The sequence below is a fragment of the Heterodontus francisci genome, chromosome 2 (assembly GCF_036365525.1).
Source record: "Heterodontus francisci isolate sHetFra1 chromosome 2, sHetFra1.hap1, whole genome shotgun sequence".
In the NCBI taxonomy this organism is placed as follows: domain Eukaryota; kingdom Metazoa; phylum Chordata; class Chondrichthyes; order Heterodontiformes; family Heterodontidae; genus Heterodontus; species Heterodontus francisci.
The window spans coordinates 120,252,667-120,275,423 of record NC_090372.1 but is presented as its reverse complement, the minus strand read 5'-3'; the positions used below and the strand labels follow the sequence as shown (position 1 = coordinate 120,275,423).

Below are 22,757 nucleotides of genomic sequence, written 5' to 3'. Positions count from 1 at the left end.
AACATGTCTTGATCCTCCCTTGCACTTATCTAATGGCATCTTGCCTGTGATCTCTGAGGTTCTTCATTCATGCAGCACCTGGTCAGCTTCCCCTTCCATTTCCTCATCATTGGAAGAGGCATCGCACTTCAGGATGTCCTTATTGTTCAAAGCTTCTCTCCTCTGTAGTGCCAGGTTATGCAGAGCACAGCACACACCATGTTGTGAGACCCTTGCTGGGCCATACTGAAGGGCTCCATCAGATCGATCAAGACGTCTGAATGGCATCTTCAGAAGGCCTACGGCCTGCTCAATGGTCACTCAAATTGTGCTGCTGTTGTTTCTGTCCTCTGCATCTGTGCTTTGAATCCGTACTGGTGTCGGTAGCCTTGTCTTCAGTGGGTAGCCCTTATCACCCAGTATTTGCCCTTCAAAGTGCGAGGGGGCACCAGAGATTGCCTCATTATGTAGGCCTCGTGGCTGCTGCCCGGGAACCTTTCGCAGACCTGAAGGATCCATTTGCGGCAGTTGCAGACCAGATATACATTGAGCAAGTGGAAGCCCTTCCTGGTGGTGAAGGCTGCTGACTGCTCTGTAGGAGACTTGATGGCCACATGCATGCAGTCAATAACCTGGGGGAATCCAGTGATGGCCCAGAATCTTATAGCCCTCTCAGCCTAACTGTCTGGATCAGTGCAAAAGTACACGTACAGACTGGCTCTCTTGAACGAGGCATTTGTGGCCATCTTGATGCAGCAATGAGCCACAGACTTGAAGATCCCACAGATCTCTCCAGATGATTCCTGGAATGATTCTGAGGAGTAGAAATTCAGCACCACAGGGACCGACAATGCCACAGGCAATAGGTGGTCACCACTTCTCATTGAGCTCAACTCATCCTCCATGGTGCACAGCTTGGTGACCGCCTCCCTGGATAGTTGCAGTCTTCGGTGATACTATTGCTCCGACATTTGCAGGCAGTTGAGCCCTTGACAGTAGACCCTTTCTGGTGGGTACCTTTTCTGTGAACAAGTGGCCGGTTGAGTGCCCCTCTGCGCCTTCCTTGTCCATGCCCCCTTCCAGCCTCATGTTCCTGGTGCCCCTCTGGGTGTTGTTTCCCCACTGCCTGTGGCTCCAGCTTGCTCCCTCTTTGATGCCTCTCACTGGAGGCCTCAATGCCTGAGTGAATGAGGCCCATGGCAAATAGCTGCACTCAGTTCTCAGAGCCTCTCGCTTCCCTTGCAATGTATATACAACTGCCAAGTCTGAGAAGGCACTCAGGTGGTATGTTTAGCAGGTTTAATTACCTTTCTGCTGCGTCCCAGTGCAACATCCTTCCGCCAGCCTAACTGCCTTCAGCAATATCTGATTGCGACTTAAAAATGTTGGACATCATTCCCGACGCCTGTCACTGTAATATTCCCACTCCTCCCGCCTCCCAGCCCATCTCCAATGGACTGGTAAAATGTAGCCCATAGTCACTGTTGTAAAACACAGCAGCCAATTTGCATACATCAAGGTCCCACAAATATTAGTGAGATGAATGAGGAAATAGCCTGTTTTGGTGATGTTGGTCGAGGGGTTAATGTTGTCCAGGACACTTTCCCTGCTCTTCTTTGAATAATGTCATGTTATCTTTTACACCCAACTCAGAGGGCAGACAAGGCCTCGGTTTAGTGTCTCATCGGGCACACAACACATTTTGTCAGTGTAACACTCCCTCACTACTGCACTGAAATGTTAACCTAGATTATGTAATCAAGGGGCGGCACAGTGGCGCAGTGGTTAGCACCGCAGCCTCACAGCTCCAGGGACCCGGGTTCGATTCTGGGTACTGCCTGTGCGGAGTTTGCAAGTTCTCCCTGTGTCTGCGTGGGTTTCCTCCGGGTGCTCCGGTTTCCTCCCACATGCCAAAGACTTGCAGGTTGATAGATTAATTGGCCATTATAAAATTGCCCCTAGTGTAGGTAGGTGGTAGGGAAATATATAGGGACAGGTGGGGATGTGATAGGAATATGGGATTAGTGTAGGATTAGTATAAATGGGTGGTTGATGGTCGGCACAGACTCGGTGGGCCGAAGGGCCTGTTTCAGTGCTGTATCTCTAAACTAAAGTCTCTAGAATGCAGCTTGAACCCACAACCATACTGACATGGAGGTGAGAGTGCTACCAGTGAGTCAAGGCTGACATTCAAGCAGTTGCTGAAGATGTGACTCCCTACTAGTAAACTGTTCATAATTTGACAATTAATAATCTCGTACAGCATGTATGTTGCAGCAAAAGGTTGGATTAAGGCACAGAATTTTTATACTGGCGTGTGTAAAATTGAGTATTCTATTCTCCACGATCAGCACAACTCACGGAATTTAACCTATCTATTTCAAGCAAAAAAAAGTTTATTTTCAGACATTTTACACATAGTGAGCTTCCAGATATCTTCCAATTCATGAATGCACAAGAAAGTAAAACTGATCAGTGTAAATTATGTCTGCTATCCTGAAACAAATGGCAGGGGTGGCGTTTGTCTTACAGGCTCGCCCTGCTATGGGTTCGGTTTGGGAACTTGACTTCTGTTTGGGGTATGGGTTGCATGGCCCTAACGCTACCCCTGACTTCTCCAATGATGGGGAAGATTGGCAGCAACCAGCATGCAGACATGGAATACGTTAGGCTGAGAGCCTAGGCTGAGCTATGTTGCCAGCGGCAACTGGTTACAGGGACTGAGATCCTCTTGGGCCCATGTGTTACACAGCCCTAACGGCACATCCAAGAAACGTACTAAGTGTGAATTGACACTCATATGTGATACTTAGTTGCTAGAACTAAAATACAAATGAAATGAATATACTTGCATTTATATCGGGATCATTTTCATCTTCTGAATAGTCAAAAATACAACTTGAATGGCAGATGAATTAAATGGAAATAGAATTTGAAGTGAATTAAATTGATTCTATTGTTAATTATACATTAAATAAGTTATAGAATCTTAGAAATTTACAGCATTGAAGGAGGCCATTTGGCCCATCTTATCCATTATAGAACCCACCTGATTTTCATTCCAATGTTTTCAGGGTTCCACCAGGTTTCCACCGATACTGTGGAAATTTTAATTTAAGACATAAAGTCTTATCTCATTTTCCAATAATCTCAAAGCATTTTACAGAATGAATTTAGATTTCTTATTCTTCCAGTAATCTTTATTTCACTTAATTCTTTTCAGATGGTCCCTATGATTTGATGGTGAAGTCGGAGCCACGATTCAAAATTAGTGAAGGAGTGTTTGCTGTTGGCAAAGGAGAGCCAGTCTGGTTTAAATGTTCAGCAAATTCCAACCCACCAAATGTCTATTCATGGTTCCAAAAAGACAACAACAAGACAACACCCATCCAGTGGGGGCCAGTGTTAAATATCAAGTCTGAAAAAGTAGCTGAGAAAGCCGACTACATGTGTTGTGTCTACAACAATATCACTGGCAAACGGGATGAAACTCAATTCACTCTCATACTCTCTGCTACTGGTATGTATGAGCTTATTGATATCAACGCATTAATAGCAGCCTTTTACATTTCATTTGGGCTTGGGGATTTATCCATTTTCAAAGATGTTAAACAGCATAATACTTCCTCTTTCACTATGTTAATTACATCTAATATATCACACTCCCCTTCCCTGTTTGCAATATCTGTATCGTGCCTCTTTTTTTTTCAGAACAGATGCAAGTATTCATTAAGAACCATACCAGCTTCCTCCGTCTCCACACACTGGTTATCCCCGTGCTCCCTAATAGGCCCTTCTCCTTCTTTAGTTATCCTCTTGCTCTTCATATATTTATTAAAAATCTTTGGGTTTTCTTGATTTTACTTGCCAATTTTTTTCCTCATTCTCAAACAAACAATGGACTTATTTCATTGTGTGGATGAGGAATCCACTGAGAATCATTATAGTTTTGCTGGAATGTTAACTCGACTTATTCGCAAATAAATGAGCAGATTGTGTGGCAAGGGTCCCTCGCCTCACAGCCCAGCTGCAAATAGGAAATCACCTTGCCTTACGAGTGGGTTATTTTAGTTATTGAAATAGCAACTACATTAGACATCTATGGACTGAACACCACATTTTTGTTTATTCTCTTGTATTGTATTATGCTAAGATGTCTTTTTCACTTTATGTGTGAACTGCATTACTGTTACATCTAGGATTCTTGTACTAGTCTAGCAAGCCTCCTGCAGTCAATTTTCAAGAATCCAGCACGGACTTTACATTAAATTACACTATAGGAACAGGTCCTTCGGCCTAACTGGTCTATGCCGGTGGTTATGCTCCACAAACACCTCCTCCCATCTTGATTCATCTCACACTACCGTCATATTCCTTTCGCCCTCGTGTACCTATCTAACTTCTCCTAAAATACATCAATGCTAATCCCTTCAACTACTCCATGTGGTGGTGAGTTCCACATTCTCACCATTGTCCTGAATTTTTTATTGGATTATTTTATATTTATGGCCCCTAGTTATGGACAGTAACCTGTCTCTCGATGCAGAAATCAACAAGCGCATGGGAAAGGCTTCCACTGCTATGTCCAGACTGGCCAAGAGAGTGTGGGAAAATGGCACACTGAAACAGAACACAAAAGTCCGAGTGTATCAGGCCTGTGTCCTCAGTACCTTGCTCTATGGCAGCGAGGCCTAGACAACGTATGTCAGCCAAGAGCGACGTCTCAATTCATTCCATCTTCGCTGCCTCCGGAGAATCCTTGGCATCAGGTGGCAGGACCGTATCTCCAACACAGAAGTCCTCGAGGCGGCCAACATCCCCAACATATACACCCTACTGAGCCAGCGGCGCTTGAGATGGCTTGGCCATGTGAGCCGCATAGAAGATGGCAGGATCCCCAAGGACACATTGTACAAGCAAGCTTGTCACTGGTATCAGACCCACCGGCCGTCCGTGTCTCCGCTTTAAAGATGTTTGCAAACGCGACATGAAGTCCTGTGAAATTGATCACAAGTCGTGGGAGTCAGTTGCCAGTGATCACCAGAGCTGGCGGACAGCCGTAAAGGCGGGGCAAAAGTGTGGCGAGTCGAAGAGACTTAGCAGTTGGCAGGAAAAAAGACGGAAGCGCAAGGGGAGAGCCAACTGTGTAACAGCCCCGACAACCAATTTTATTTGCAGCACCTCTGGAAGAGTCTGTCACTCTAGAATTGGCCTTTGTCGCCACTCCAGGCGCTGCTTCACAAACCACTGACCACCTCCAGGCGCTTCCCCATTGTCTCTCGAGATAAGGAGGCCAAAGAAGGAGAAATAGTAGTTTGGGACCCCAACCCCCACAAAAAGTGGAAATGTTTTCCCTACTTTGGCGATATGGAACCCATTAATTAATATTATGTCCTCTACCAGGCCATGAGTCTATTATGCGATACCCTATTGAAGACCTTTTGAAAGTCCATAGGGGCTAAATTGGATAGTCCCCAAGTATCGGTGCCAGGATTGCGATGCACAATTACCCCACACCCATTGAATATAATGCAGGCAAAATGTCATCTTGGTGCCGCCTGCTCATTGTCATGATTTCTGTGTGCAGCCAGCATTAACCATGCTGTTGTTTGGCTGGACACATCAGCAAGGGGCCCAATATCATTACTGGCTAGCACTACTTAAAGTTCGTCTGTACAGCTTAAAGCTAGCCTGCACCTCTTAAAGTGAAAGTGCATTGTGTCTGAAGCAGGTACTGGGAATCCTTTTGTGAACTGAATATGACCTGGTAAAGAGAGAAGACTGGCTGATCATGGGAATGAGTGGCAACCCAGGTATTCCAGTGCTGCATTGGAAGTCTTGGTGCGGTGCAGGACATAGAAAGGGTCAGGAGACCCTCCAGGCACATGGTGAAAAAGCAGTGTGTGCAGATAGTCATGGAGGTCAGTGGTCGGAATGCAGGCCCAGGAGCCCGGATGCAGTGCTGCAAGAAGTTTAATGATCTCATGCAAGAGATCAAGGTCAGTGAATGCATTTCAAATGTCTTACTTGACCGACTACACAAGTAGCCTCAACTGCTGCTCAAATCACCACACCCCAATCAGTCACCTACCAACAATCTTGATCAATCATCATTGGTACCTAACATTCATATGCTTCACCTCACCCTCACACACTTTGCATTGTTGCAAGCCTTACACCCATATCTCCCAGCTTGTTGACACTGCGAGCTATTCAACCATGCCAGCCACATCATTCAAACATATTGCACAACACTCAGTGACACATTTCCCTTTCTCTTGCAGAAGAAGGTGGTGCACAGTGGAAGTAGCAGGAGCTAATTGGAGGGGGACAGGCCTGCACATGCTCTAACCCCCTTTGAGGAGGTGATGCTGGCCATTATAGGAAGGGCCATTACTGAGGCTGTGGTTAGTCGTGGAGCTGAATCCATGAAAGATAATATCCTTGCACTTAAATTCTCCTTCTCGCCTCCAATGTCTCCCTCATCCCAAAATCTCTTAAAAGTTGCAGATGATGTAAGCATGCACTTCTTACATTAACCCTCCCCACCAACCTCTCCACTGCATACCCTTACCCTTGTGCCTTTTTCCTTTTCAGATACCCAAGAAGTGCAACCTGGTCAGGTAGTGGAGGAAGACCAAGAAGAGAGTGATGCTAAAGAAGCACCGTCACTTGATTTCACACTTGCAGCCACCAGCTCAGATACTGGCACTGTGTGCATCTTAGAGGATAGCATGGAGACGGGAACTGCACGTGGTGAAACCGACGGACACAAGTTAGCTGTAGCCAGGGCTGGTGGCAAGGGTATCGCAGGTGACTGACAGGCAAAGTCACACACGGGTTCTGATGCATGATGGTTCACATGAGGACTTTGATGTGGCCAAGCCACAGAAGAGTGTGAAATCAAGTAATGGTGCTGTATCTTCATCATTCTCTTCTTGCTTTTCCTCCACTTCCTGGCCAGGTTGCACGACTTGGGTATCTGAAAGGAAGCATGCACAAGGGTAGGGTTATGGAGTGATGCTAGGGTTAAGGACGTCACTGAGCAACTGCAGAGCAGTCTGAGAGTGGAGGTGAACAACTAGAGGTTGTGGTCCATATCAGTACCAACAACATAGACAGAAAGAGGGATGAGGTCTTGCAGGTGGATTTTAGGGAGCTAGGAAACAGATTACAAAGCAGGACCTCAAAGGTAGTAATCTCCAGTGCTAAGTGCTAGCGAGTATAAAAATAGGAAGATCATTCAGATGAATGCATGGATTGACTGATGATGCAGGAGGGAGAGCTTTAGATTCCTGAGAGATTGGGACCTGTTTTGACGGTGTTGGGACCTTTTACAGACCTGACAGGTTGCACTTGTACAGGGCTGGGACCAGTGTCCTCGTGGGGCAGTTTGCCAGTGCTGTTGGGAAGGGTTTAAACTAACTTGGCAGGAGGATGGGAACCAGGATGTAGCAATATAAAATAGAAACAAGGTGCACAAAGGATTGGTAGAGAGAGATAGCATTAGAGTAAGAAATAGTAAGGTAATAGGTGGGATTAGATTAAGAGGGAATGCAATAAGGTCGACATTTGGGGTACAGTCCATTTATGTAAGTGCATAAAACATGGTACATAAGGTTGGTGAGCTGCAGGCACAGATGTAAATATGATGTTGTGATAATGGAGACCTGGCTCAAAAAAGGGCAGGAATGCGTATTAAATATTTCTGGATACAGGGTGTTCTGGAAAGACAGAGAAGGAACGGAAGAAGGATGGGTGGCAGTATTGATTAAGGAGAATATTACAGTGCTGGAGAGAGAAGATGTCCTAGAGGGGTCGAGTACAGAATCTATTTGGTTAGAGTTAAGAAACAATAGAGGTACCATTGCACTACTATGTGTATTCCATAGGTCAGCAACTAGTGGAAAGATATGGATCTGCAAACTTGCAGGGAAATTACAGAGAGATGCAAAAGTTATGGAGTATTAATAATGGGGGACTTAATTATCATAATATAAACTGGGATGTTAATAGTGTAAAGGGCAGGGAGGAAGAAGAGTTTTTTTGAAGTGTGTTCAGGAGAAATTTCTAGATCAGTCTTTTTCTGGCCCAACAAGGAAGGAGACTTTTCTGGTTCTGGTTCTGGGGAATGAGGTGGGTCAAGTGGACCAAGTGGCAGTAGGGGAACATTTCTGGAACAGTGATCATAAGGTTTAGATTAGTAATGGAAAAGGACAAGGAGCAATCTGGAGTAAAAATACTTAAGAGGAGGAGGGCCAATTGCAGTGGGGTGAAAACATCTGATCCAGGAATTGGAATTAAAGATTGGCAGGAGAAACAGAACAGTGGGCTGTCTTTAAAGAAGAGATGGTTTGGGAACAGTGGAGGTGCATTCCAATGAGGGAGAAAGGTAGGGCAAGACAGAGCTCCCTGGATTACAAAAGATATAAAGTGATGGAGATAAAGGGGGCATGTGACAGATGTCGAGTTGATAATATGAGTGAGAACGTAGCTGAATATAGAAACTTCAAAGGGAAAGTGAAAAAGGAAATGAGAGGTAAAGAGAGAATATGAGAAGAGACTGGCAGGGAATCCAAAAAGTCTTTTATAGGCATGTGAATAATATAAAAAAAATTAAGAGGAGGGGTGTGGCCAGGTAGCGACCAAAAAGAGGATCTTCGCATGGAGACAGAGGCTGTGGCTGAGGTACTATGTGACTATTTTGTATTTGTCTTTACATAGGAAAAAGATGTTGTCAAAGTCTTAGTGAAAGAGGAGGTAGTTGAGATGCTGGATGGGCTAAAAATTGATAGAGGAGGTATTAGAAAGGCTGTTTGTATTAAACTTGACAAGTCACCAGGACTGGATGGGATGCATCTCAGGATACTGAGGGAAGTAAGGGTGAAATTGCAGAGGTCCTGTCAATAATCTTCCAATCCTCCTTAGATGCAGGGGTGGTTTCAGAGGACTGGAGAATTACAAATGTTACATCTCTGTTCAAAAAAGGGCATAAGAATAAACCCAGTAACTACAGGCCAGTCAGTTTAACCTTGATGGTGGGAAAGCTTTTAGTAACGATAATCCAGGACAAAATTAACAATCACTTGGAAAGATGTAGATTAATTAAGGAAAGCCAACACGGATTTGTCAAAGGCAAATCGTGTTTAACTAACTTGAGTTTTTTTTGATGAGGTAACAAGAGAGGGTTAATGAAAGTAATGTGTTGATGGGGTGTACATGGACTTCCAAAAAGCATTTGGTAAAGTTGCACATAACAGGGTTGTCGGTAAAGTTGCAACTTAAAGAATAAAAGGGACAGTAGTAGCATGGATACGAAGTTGGTTGAGTGACAGGAAACAAAGTTGTGGTACAACAACAAGGACAACAATAGCTTACATTTATGTAGCACCTTGATTTATAATATGTCCCAAGGTGCTTTACAGGAGCATTATAAAACAAAGTATGACACTGAGCCACAAAAGGAGATATTAGGTCAGATGATCAAAAGCTTGATCAAAGAGGTAGGTTTTAAGGATGAATTTTTTTTTTCCAGCCTGGAGGAAGTTATACAGTGGGGTTCCCCAGGGGTCAGTATTAGGACCACTGCTGTTCTATATATTTGTTTATGACTGAGACTTGTGTGCATAGGGTACAATTTCCAACTTTGCAGATGACACAAAACTTTGAAGTATTGTCAGCTGTGAGGAGGATAGTGAAAGACTTCAAGAGGACATAGACAGGCTGGTGGAACGTGCAGACATGTGACAAGAAATTTAATGCAGAGAATGTGAAATAGTGTATTTTGGTAGGAAGAAAGAGGAGAGAAAATGTAAAATAAAAGTGCAATTCTAAAGGGGGTGCAGGAACAGATAGAACTGGGGGTATGTGTGCACAAATTGTTTAAGATGGAATGGCAGATTGAGAAAATGCTTCATAAGGCAGAAGGGATCCTGGGCTTTATAAATGGAAGCATAGAAAACAAAAATAAGGAAGTTATGGTGAACCTTTATAAAACACTCATTTGCCTTCAACTGGGGTGTTGTGTCTGCACTTTAGGAAGAATATAAAGGCTTTAGAGAGTGTGCAGAAAAGATTTACAAGAATGGTTTCAAGGATGAGGGACTTCAGTTACATGGATAGATTGGGGAACCCAGTGGTCTTCTCCCTAGCGACGAGAAGGTTGAGTGGAGGTGTTCAAAATCATGAGGGGTACAGCCAAAGTAGATAGAGAGAAACTGTTATCACTAGTGGAAGGGTCAAGAACCAGAGGACACCGATTTAAGGTGAATGGCAACAGAACCAACGGTGACATGAGGAAAATCTTTATTACGCAGCCAGTGGTATCTGAATTGCTGCTGAAATTGTGATGGACTTGTGTTCAGTCGTAGCTTTCAAAAGTGAATTGGATAAGCACCTGGAAGCTGCTTCCAATAAAAGTCTGAGTGCTGCGGTGAAAACTCAGATTCATGTTGTGTGAGATCAGACTGATGTCATGCAAGCTTACACTGCTGCTATAATTGCTGTGGATACCAGTCTTCAAAGGGACTTGCATTGTTGTACAGTAGTCCAGCAATATGTCCTCCAACAGATTACTAGGATTGCTGAGGTGCTGACCTGGGGGGCAGTGGCAGTGGTTTTGTGGAGCTTGAATCTGCTGTTCGCTCTCAGGAGGACAGCATTCCTGTTCCCACCCTTGTCACTCCACCCTTGCTGTAGTCCTGAACTCCTCCATGCTGTAACCACTAGGGTAGCACTGCATAAGAGCACCAGGCCAGGCAGAGGCTCATGCAGAACAGGCACAAAGGGAATGCGCAAGAGTAATCAGTTTAAGTTTGTATGCACTATGGTGTTACATCATTTGTAAATTTGGTTTGGAGTGTTATGTTGTGTTGGCTTTGACTTTTGCATTGTGTCCAAGAGATGTGATGGTCAGTGACAAAGGGAAGATAAGGAGTGTAGGACTTTTGGTGAATGGCAATTGACATTCTGGCTACTGGTATTGCACTTCAATTAGTTCTTCACATACAGATGGCCAGAAAGGGGCCGTCTAGGTTCAGGCCTCCCCTCTTCCTCCTCCTCCTCCTCCTCTTCCATCTCCATGTCCTCCTTCCACTTCTCATGTTCCTGCTTCTCACATGATAGGCAGTGGCAAAGGTAGTCCCCTCATCATGGTGAAGTTGTGCAGCTTGCAGAATACCAGCACTCATCTTGACACCTCCTCAGCCGAGTCCTGCAGGGCTGTTCCAGAATGGTCCAGTCAGCAGAATTGTTTGAGCAAGTCAATGGTCTGTTCTATCACATTTCTTGAGAAAGCATCAGTGACCTCCCTTATGCAACAGTGGACTGCAAACTGCACGGTGTGGCTGATATCTCCAGCTCTAGCCTGGAAGGAACTGGATGCATAAAAGTTCATCACTTTGGTCACCTTCACAGCCTCTGTCAATTTGGTGTTTTCCCTTCTCTTAGGTTGGAGTTGTGGGGCTGAATTTTCATCATGGAGGCAGGAAATAGGAGTCTGGTTTGTTTTTTGGGTCAGAAATCTGCCACCGGTGGGAAACTAATTAAAGTTAAGCTTTTCATGTGAGGAAGTCCTTAATTGGTATGAGGTCAGAAGTCAGGATGTTCACTGTGCAATGTTCAGCACCATTCACGAGTCCTTAGATACTGTGTAGAGTCTAGAAATGCACCAAGACATGGACAATATCCAGGCTTGGGTTGATAAGTGGCAAGTAACATTTGTGCCAGGCAATAACCATCTCCAACAAGAGAGAACCTAACCATCTCCCCTTGAAATTCAATAGCATTATAATTGTTGAATCCCCCCACTATCAACATTCTAGGGGTTACCATTGACCAGAAACTGAACTGGAGTAGCCATATAAATACCGTGGCTTCAAGGGTAGGTCAGAGGCTAGGAATCCTGCGGCGAGTAACTTTCCACCTGACTCTCCAAAGCCTGTCCACCATCTACAAGGTACAAGTTAGAAGTGCAATGGAATACTCTCCATTTGCCTGGATGGGTGCGGCTCCAACAACACTCAAGAAGCTCGACACCATCCAGGACAAAGTAGCCTGCTTGATTGGTACCCTATCCACAAACATTCACTTTCTCCACCACCGATGGACAGTGGCAGCAATGTGTACCATCTACACCATCTACACATCTACAATGCACCAAGGCTCCTTAGGCAGCATCTTCCAAACCCATGACCTCTACCACCTAGAGGGACAAGGGCAGCAGATGCATGGGAACACCACCACTTGCAAGTTCCCCTCCAAACCCACACCATCCTGATTTGGAACTATATCGGCATTCCTTCACTGTTGCTAGGTCAAAATCCTGGAACTCCCTTCCTGACAGCATTGTGGGTGTACCTACCCCACATAGATTGCAGTGGTTCAAGGAAGCAGCTCACCGCCACTTTCTCGAGGGCAACTAAGGATGGGTAATAAATGCTGGCCTAGCCAGTGACACCCACCTCCCATGAACAAAGAATAAAGAAAAGCGAGGGCTGCCCTGTTCTGGATGCCAGACCTCTGGCTCCGCTGTGACATCTCACCTCCCTTTGGTGCTGTGAAAGGCTTTGGCAAAAACTACAAATCTCTCCCTCAGGACAGCAAGCAGCCTCAGTGATGGCTCAGTCCCACACTTCATCTTACCCACCTCCATTCCTGCCCCCACTGGCTCTATTTGAACAGGCGCCTGTTGTGTGAATGCCTTTAAGAGTGATGTCCCTTGAAGATCTTAGTATGCTAAAGAGATGAGTACCAGAATGCAGTCATGTGACTACATGCCTGTCTCACTCTGCTACTGTAACACCTAGAGGCAAGTCATGTAAATAGAAAGCTCTGCACCGTATATACTTGTTTGCAGATCTCAAACAAGTTTATTAACAGCTATCGACTGAACTCCATGCATCTCATTTATGTTGCATCAGACAACATACAAAGGGGGCAATCACTTGGCTGGGTGTCTACTACAGGCCTCCAAACAGTCAGGAAGAGAAACAGGAGCAGATATGTAGGCAAATCTCAGGTGTAAAAATAATAGGGTAATAATAGTAGGGGATTTCAACTTCCCCAATATTAACGGATAGTCTTAGTGCAAAAGGTTTAAATGGGGCAGAATTCTTAAAATGCATACAGGAGAGCTTTTTGAGCCAGTATATAGAAAGTCCTACAAGGGAAGGGGCAGTACCGGACTTAATCCTAGGGAATGAAGCCGGACAAGTGGTAGAAGTGAGAGTGGGGGAGCATTTCGGGGATAGTGACCATAACTCTGTAAGATTTAAGGTAGTTATGGAATGGGACAAAAATGGACCAGAAATAAAAGTACTGAATTGGGGGAAGACCAATTTCAATATGATAAAACAGGATCTGGCTAAAGTGGACTGGGAGCAGCTACTTGTAGGAAAGTTGACATCACATCAGTGGGAGTCATTCAAAGAGGAAATAGTGAGAGTTCAGAGCCAACATGTACCGGATAAGGTGAAGGGTAGGACCAACAAGTCAAGGGAACCCTGGATGTCAAGGGATATGGAGGATTGGATCAGGAAAAAAAAGGAGGCTTACGGCAGATCCCAAGCGCTGAAAACAGCGGAGGCACTAGAAGAGTATAGAAAGTGTAGGGTGGCACTTAAAAAAAAAGTAATTAGGAGAGCGAAGAGGGGACATGAAAAAACACTGGCAGGCAAGATAAAGGAAAATCTTAAGGCATTTTCTAAGTATATTAAGGGTAACAGGATAACTGGGGAAAGAGTAGGTCCCATTAGGGACCAAAGTGGCAATCTGTGTGTGGAGCCGGAGGACATAGGTGAGGCTTTAAATTATTATTTTTCATCGGTGTTCGCTATGGAGAAAGGCGATGTAGGTGTAGAGATCAGGGCGGGGAATTGTGATATACTTGAATATATTAGCATTGAAAGGGAGGAAGTATTAGCTGTTTTAGCGGGCTTAAAAGTGGATAAATCCTCAGGCCCAGATGAGATGTATCCCAGGCTGTTCTGTGAGGCAAGGGAGGAGATAGCAGGGGCTTTGACACAAATTTTCAAATTCTGGCCACAGGAGAGGTACCAGAGGACTGGAGGACAGCAAATGTGGTACCATTATTCAAGAAGGGTATCAGAGATAAACCAGCTAATTACGGGCCGGTGAGTCTAACATCGGTGGTTGGGAAAATATTGGAAAAGATTCTGAGAGACAGGATTAATCTCCACTTGGAGAGGCAGGGATTAATCAGGGACAGTCAGCATAGCTTTGTCAGGGGGAGATCGTGTCTAACTAACTTGATTGAATTTTTCGAGTCGGTGACCAGATGTGTCGTTGAAGGTAAAGCAGTAGATGTAGTATACGTGGATTTCAGTAAAGCTTTTGATAAGGTCCCGCATGGGAGATTGGTTAAGAAGGTAAGAGCCCATGGGATCCAGGGCAATTTGGTAAATTGGATCCAAAATTGGCTTAGTGGCAGGAGGCAGAGGGTAATGGTCGAGGGCCATTTTTGCGATTGGAAGCCTGTGACCAGTGATGTACCACAGGGATCGATGCTGGAACCGTTGCTGTTTGTAGTGTACATTAATGATTTAGATGTGAATATAGAAGGTATGATCAGTAAGTTCGCCGATGACCCGAAAATTGGTGGTGTTGTAAATAATGAGGAGGAAATCCCTGGGTTACAGGACAATATAGATGGGCTGGTAAGATAGGCGGAGCAGTGGCAAATGGAATTTAATCCTGAAAAGTGTGACGTGATGCACTTTGGGAGGATTAACAAGGCAAGGGAATATACAATGGATAGTAGGACCCAGGGAACTTGGTGTAATTGTCCATAGATCACTGAAGGCAGCAGCACAGGTAGATAAGGTGGTTAGGAAGGCATATGGGATACTTGTCTTTATTAGCCGAGGCATAGAATATAAGAGCAGGGAGGTTATGATGGAGCTATGTAAAACGCTCCACAGCTGGAGCACTGTGTACAGTTCTGGTTACTACACTATAGGAAGAATGTGATTGCACCCTCTCCAGCACAGAGTAGATTCACCAGGATGTTGCCTGGGCTGGAGCATTTCAGCTATGAAAAGAGACTGAAAAGGCTAAGGTTGTTTTCCTTGGAGCAGAGAAGGCTGAGGGGGGACATGATTGAGGTGTACAAGATTATGAGGGGCATTGATAAGGTAGATAGGAAGAAACTTTATCCTTTAGCGGAGGGGTCAAAAACCAGGGGGCATAGATTTAGGGTATGGGGTAGGAGGTTGAGAGGGGATTTGAGGAAAAATGTTTTCACCCAAAGGGTGGTTGGAATCTGGAATGCACTGCCTGAAGAGGTGGTGCAGGCAGGAACCCTCACAACATTTAAGAAGTATTTAGATGAGCACTTGAAATGCCATAGCATACAAGGCTACAGGCCAAGTGCATTAATATGGGATTAGAATATTTGGGTGCTTTATAGCCAGCACAGACGCGATGGGCTGAAGGGCCTGTTTCTGTGCTGTAAAACTCTATGAAAGTCTATGACTCTGAGAGATTCTAACCATCTCCCCTTAACATTGAACGACACTACCATTGCTGAATCCCCCACTATCAACATCCTGGGGGTTCCAATGACCAGAAACTGAACTAGAGCTGCCGCATAAATATTGTCACAACAAGAGTAGGTCAGAGGATGGGAATTCTGTGGTGAGTAACCTACCTCCTAACTCCCCAAAGCCTGTCCGCCATCTGCAAGGCACCAGTCAGGTGTGTGATGAAATACTCTCCGTTTGCCTGGATGCATGCAGCTTGAACAACACTCAGGAAGCTCAACACCATCCAGGATAAAGTAGCCCATTTGATTGGCAGCCCATCCATCACCTTAAACATTCACTCCTTTCACCACTGCCACACAATGGCAGTACTGTGTACCATCTACAAGATGCACTGCAGTAACGCACCACACCTCCTTCAAACCTGTAACTTCTTCCACCTAGAAAAACAAAGGCAGCAGATGCAAGTTCTCCTCCAAGTCGCTCACTATCCTGACTTGAAAATATATGGCCGTTCTTTCACTATCGCTGGATCAAAATCCTGGAACTTACTCCCAAACAGCACTGTGGGTGTACCTGCACCAGATGGACTGCAGCAGTTCAAGAAGGCAGCTCACCACCACCTTCTCAAGAGCAATTAGCGATGGGCAACAAATGCTGGCCTTGCCAGTGATGCTCATATCCCATGAAAGAATAAAAAAAACTCAGCAAAAAGTACTTCAACACCTGCCACAACACTCCCTGTAGACTTCTGAAACTTGAAACATCTATGGAAAGCACCAAAAACATGTATAATTTTGGCAACAACCAGAAGAAGTCAACCATCAACTAACCCATAAGTAGCTAATGATTCCTTTAAATAGCACAGTTGACTGGAGCGTGGAGCTCTAAAGTGATAGCACTGGTGTCAAGTGATTAACATCATGAGCTGCCTACTTTTGGTTGATGTTAACTGCATAAGCGCTATCACCTTTACCAAGTTGACGTCCGGCACGCTTCATGCCAGAAGTAAGCGTGGATGGGCAAATCCTGTTTTCGATCCCTAGAGACACTCATACTGCCCACAAAATGGGCACTACCAAGCCCAATTTTTCACCCCATTTATATTACATCCATTGTATTACCCTTGTGTCCTTTTTTATGTCACTTTTTCAAAGTTTTCATCAGATTGGTTAAACAAGACTTTTTCTTTTGAAGGAATTAAAATAAAGCAAAAGCCAGTGCAGCAATTATCTTTTTATACAGTTTATAAGCACTGCAATGTAGATGGGGTATATCATGACTGATCAAAATATATTTTTAGAATTCTCTTCATTTGAAAGGTTTTAATAAACATTTTTGTAGCTATTGTGTCAATAGCTCGACTGAAATTGCTTTGTGTTATTAAAATGCCTGATCAATGAAAATATGATTATTTTCACATTTCTCTGCATGGGCACCATAAATAAAATTTAAGAATATCCTAGTGGCATCTAGTGGCAAAATAAATATTGTATCAGTCTATATATTTTCATGTAAATTCACAGACTATTCCATTAGGCACCTTCCATATAAATAATTGCTAAAAAAGTGCAAATGCTGGCAATCAGAAACAAAAGCAGAAAATGCTGGGAACACACAGCAGACCAGACAGTATCTGTGGAGAGAACAGACTAGTTAAGATGTTTCAGTTCCAACTCTTCATCAGAGCATTGATGGAAGTTTTGATCAAGGGTCCACACCTGAAGTTCTAACTTGTCTGTTCCCTCCACAGATATTGATGTCTTTTTCCATCATATTGTATTTTTGTCTCAGATACCTGCATTGTTTTTAGTTAGGCAGTGAAGGTCAACCATTGCTGGATTGCTGGGCATTTTGTGAATCTTTGGTATTTCTAGAATTTTGGCAGTTTAGCTGAAGGCTAAAGAAAATTATATAAAATTCCGGGGACAATAATAATATATGTCAATTCTCTTATATCTCACTAAGTACAAAAAACCTGAAGAAAGCTGTTTGAAGCACAACTTACTAGAAACCTTCATCATGGTTGAGTTTCTACATTTCGCACAAATGTAGCAGTGTGGCACAAATTGTTCATAGAACTGAAATGAAATGTTATAAACTCTTTTGCTGCAAGAAAGGAAGCTGCAATAATGTAGAAGTCACTGGTCACATTAGGAACTTTTATCAAAGGTTAAAACAAAACCAATATCATTAAATCTAATGCTTCATTTTATTAAAGTATCCTTTACCATGGGATTGAACTAATTTAGGTGAATTTAGATAACTATAAATTTGGGTTTTGAAACCAAAACCATTTACATACATCTCCTGATGTTCAGATAAATGTATCGTGTGGTGTGGTGCTGAATCAAACAGAAGTCTCACATTTCATCCATGCCCTTGACTGGATTAGCTGATTTAAGAGAGTGCATTACAATTGTCCCTGGGTTGGAAAAGGGAAAATCAACCACGGCAATTGATGGCAGAGGACGCTGATTCCATTTCAAATGGACTCTGGGATACATTGCTCATCACCTTTTGAGTTGCAACTGTGGATGGTAGGGGTTAAAATCTAACTCATAGATTCTTATTATTATAATTCCTTAGTCTGCATTGTCAGAAGGTCATTGACATTGAGGTTGACTGTATGGTTTCGATGTTCTTAAATGCAGAATCAAAGGACAGGTGAAGGGGTAACAAAGATTGTTGATGATAAGAGACTTTTTGTGACTTTTCAGGTAAGGGAGTTGAAAAGATCACTGAAAGTGCTGCTCTATCAACTGCCCCCTGGTCTGTCTCGCTGCAATGCATTCTGATGGCCCTCCTTGTCTGATGATGCCTTGTTGCCGTGCCTCCTCCAACTCCAATCCTCTTCGCATTGCTAGGTTGTGCAGAATGCAGTAATCTACAATGATGTGCGCTGCTTTGTCTGCACCAAATTGTAGGTTACCCCCCTGATCTAGCAAGATACATGGGCATTTGCTTCACTTTGGCAATGATGTTCCTGGTGATCCCATGGTTCCCATTGTTACCTGGTACCTCAGACATATTGAGGTTGTGGAGGGAGTATCATTTGTCCCCTAGCAGTCATCCTCTGATGTTCCTGGATCAAGAGAAATGCGAGGAGATGAATGAGTGCCACTTTAAACCATTTCAGGATTTGCATCCCTTCCAATATTGTTAATACTGCAGATAAGTACTTGTTAGGTATCCCCATCATTTCCATTTATGCTCCATTATCTCACATTTAGCAATTCCCCTTTTTCTGATATATTTGTAGATACTTTATTCTTTTTAATTTTGGGGGGATTCTTACCTCATATGACCTTTTTGCTTCCCTTATCCCTCATTTGACTTCTTTCCTTATTTTTCTCATTTTCTCTCTTATTTTTCTAATACATGAAGGGCCCATGTGTCTTCTTCAATTTTAGTTTGATTTTAACCCCAAACATCAACATTGGTATCCTTAGCTGTAATGAAGCAGAAAAAGTAAACAAACTGGAGGTAGAAGAATATTTAGGTAACCCCTGGGTCATAAGGTTGTGGGTTCAAGTCCCACTCCAGGAGTTGAGCACAAAAATCAACGCTGACATTCCAGTGCAGTAAGGAGTGCTGCACTGTCAGGGGTGCCATCTTTCGGATGAGATGTTAAACCAAGGCCCCATCTGCCCTCTCAGGTAGATGTAAAACATCCTATGGCACTGTTTCGAAGAAGACCAGGGGAGTTAACCCTGGTGTCCTGGCTAATATTTATCCCTCAATCAACATCATAAAAATAGATTAGTCATTAACACATTGCTGTTTGTGGGAGCTTGCTGTGTGCAAATTGGCTGCAGTGTTTCCTACATTACAACAGTGATGACACTACAGAAGTACTGTAAAGTGCTTTGAGACATACTGTGGTCATGAAAGACACAATATAAATGCAAATCTATCTTTCTTTCTTTGAAATCGTGACCATTACCTAATCAGTTTCATACTGCAAACTGACAAATCAAAGGAGAATTTAATGATAAAGATGTTTTGGATATTGAAATCATTTCTATGTTGTGAAAAGCTCCATAGCCCACTTAATTGATTGGAAAAATTAGCAAGTCCCACAATGTACCAGCAGTAGAGATAATTGAACACAAGATTGAAAAAGTACAAACAAAATAAATCCTGACTAAGAATAAAGAGGGTGTTACAGTTCTGTGGATAAATAGGGCGGTTAGTGCAAAAAAATTTTAAAAGCACATATAAAGGAATAATACAGAATGTAACAGCGATGAAAGGGAAGAAAAAAAGACTAGAAAGGTTAAGAGGGAGTGTGAAGGACTGGGGGCAAGACAGAAATTTGTTTGTGTATCACCATTTCTAGCAGCACAAGGCAGACTGAAGTTGATTTGCCGGGGCAGGCAACACAACGGGTCGGTGTGTGCGTGACCTGCTCAGTGTTTTTCTATTATGTCAATGAAGGGGCCACTTTGTACTTGAGGTTGAGGGAATTGTGGAGATTCTTATTTAGTTTGTTCAGTATGTATGGAATACAGTGAAAGTAGAATTGTAGAAGTAACTGAGGAGGGCGTAGAAGAACCACTACTTGAGATAAATATTCAAATTGTCCGGGTATGTCTTGTCCACAAAAAGTAGGACAATCAGCCCAATAGGCCCATCAGCCTATTCTCAATCATCAGCAAAGTAATGGAAGGTGTCATCAACAGTGCTATCAAGTATCACCTACTCAGCAATAACCTGCTCACCCATCCTCAGTTTGGTTTCTGCCAGGGCCACTTGGCTCCAGACTGCATTACAGCCATGGTCCAACATGGGGAAAAAAGCTGAATTTCAGACATGAGGTGAGAGTTTGACATCAAGGCAGTATTTGATCAAGTGTGGCATCAAAGAGCCCTAGCAAAATTGAACTCAATTTGAATTGGGGGGAAAATTTTCCGCTGGTTGGCGTCATACTTAGCAGAAAAGAAGATGGTTGTGGTTGCTAAAGGCCGATCATCTCAACCCCGGGACATTGCTGCAGGAGTTCCTCAGGGTAGTGGCCTAGGCTTAACCATTAACCATGCTTCATCAATGACCTTCCCATGGAGGGTATGAATGGATGGGAACCATCACCTGCAAGTTCCCCTCCAAGTCATACACCATCCTGACTTGGAACTATATCGCCATTCTATCAATTTTGCTTGTCGACATCCTGGAGCTCTTCCCCGAACAGCATTGTGGGTGTATCTACACCACACAGACTGCAGCGATTCAAGAAGGCAGCTCATCACCACCTTCTCAAGTGCAATTAGTGATGGGTAATAAATTCTGGCCTTGCCAGGGATGCCCACATTACCCAAATAAATAGAAAAAAATCTTGCAGGAGACATATGAGTGCTGGCAGTCTAAGTATGACACTATGGGAATGGAGTGGCATATACTGTATTGCAACATGCTTAATGAAGTGCTATGATAGCACATGGTTCATATCAACTACATCACAGCTGTGCCTAATCCTGTCCTCAGCGAAATACTTCCAACAATGACCATTGAATATTCCCATATGAGAGATTTTGTCCTGTTTCATCCAGGGAAGAAGGGCAACTATAACATCATTACCATCACCCTGGCTCTGAGCTGAGATCTTCCTTATCTTTATTACTCAGTCACTCAATGTGCTAACTCATTCCACCACTGAAGAATCTTAAATATAGTGTAGGCAAAATACAAAATAGGGAACAATGGGATATGTTTTATTTCCTGGTAACTAAGTAGCTTTCCATATTGTGCATCTATTAGGTGTGACAAAGAAAATGACCTTACTTTGATTTCTTTTAGCAGGTTCACTGGACTTGGCTAGTTATTATTACAGTTTGATCAAAGTCCTCAACCAAAAATTTGTCTAAGTGAAATAATTGTAAGAAACAATATTACAGACTCATTGGGTCCTTTTTATTGTGCCAGTATTCAGCAAAGTTGTAATATATAAACTGACTGCCAGCGATGAATAGGCTGCTCTTTTCACACCTTTACGTTATGAATTCACTAAGGCTTCGTGTTGCAGGACAGGTGTATTGTAAAAGTAAATAGAGACAGCAGGTGCTCATTGTTGGTAATGTTTCTTTGCAATCAGTGCAGACAGGATCACCATGGTGATATCTGCTTTAGTCAATAACACTGCAGCCACACAGCTGAAAACTGAACCAAAGGGTTCTGTACATAATGATCAGTGTGACTGTTCGGTAAATGAAAATAAACATAAATCTAATTGTCTAAAAGCTTCATAGTTTTCAAATGATTATCACTTGACATGGCACTGGAGTGGATACATGTCTGCCAAAGTCTGTGTGTCATCTTAATGCACCTACATACCTTAGATTGCAGTAAAGACCCTCTATCTAATGTATTAAATGATACAATGCAAATGAATTCAGAGGAAGATAATGTGCCAACAGCAATTACTTACTGACAGTACAAAGATAGGTAGGAAAGCAAGTTGTGAGGAGGACACAAAGATTCTGCAAAGGGATATAGATAGGTAAAGTGAGTGGGCAAACATTTGGCATATGGATTATAATGTGGGAAAATGTGAGGTTGTCCACTTTGGCAGGAAGACGAGAAAAGCAGATATTTAAATGAAGAGAGACCGCAGAATGCTACAGTACGGAGGGATCTGGGTGTCCTCGTCTATGAATCACAAAAAGTTAACATACAGGTACAGCAAGTAACTAGGACTTCATATGGAATGTTGGCCTTTATTGTAAGGGGGTGGAGTATAAAAGTAGGGAAGTCTTGTACAGGGTATTGATGAGACCACACCTTTCTTTTTTCTTTTGGGCCTCCTTATCTCGAGAGACAATGGATACGCGCCTGGAGGTGGTCAGTGGTTTGTGAAGCAGCGCCTGGAGTGGCTATAAAGGCCAATTCTGGAGTGACAGGCTCTTCCACAGGTGCTGCAGAGAAATTTGTTTGTTGGGGCTGTTGCACAGTTGGCTCTCCCCTTGCGCCTCTGTCTTTTTTCCTGCCAACTACTAAGTCTCTTCGACTCGCCACAATTTAGCCCTGTCTTTATGGCTGCCCGCCAGCTCTGGCGAACGCTGGCAACTGACTCCCACGACTTGTGATCAATGTCACACGATTTCATGTCGCGTTTGCAGACGTCTTTATAACGGAGACATGGACGGCCGGTGGGTCTGATACCAGTGGCGAGCTCGCTGTACAATGTGTCTTTGGGGATCCTGCCATCTTCCATGCGGCTCACATGGCCAAGCCATCTCAAGCGCCGCTGACTCAGTAGTGTGTATAAGCTGGGGGTGTTGG

The 22,757-nt window shown here is 43.6% G+C and overlaps 1 protein-coding gene across 1 annotated transcript in view; it reads left to right on the top strand.

Moving 5' to 3' along the window:
* hepacam2 (HEPACAM family member 2) overlaps positions 1–22,757 on the top strand; it is a 142,411-nt gene that overhangs the window by 51,295 nt on the left and 68,359 nt on the right. Inside the window, exon 4 of the mRNA XM_068009996.1 lies at positions 3,203–3,499. Within this exon, the coding sequence (XP_067866097.1) occupies positions 3,203–3,499 (297 nt within the window). The remainder of the gene's footprint in view (positions 1–3,202; positions 3,500–22,757) is intronic.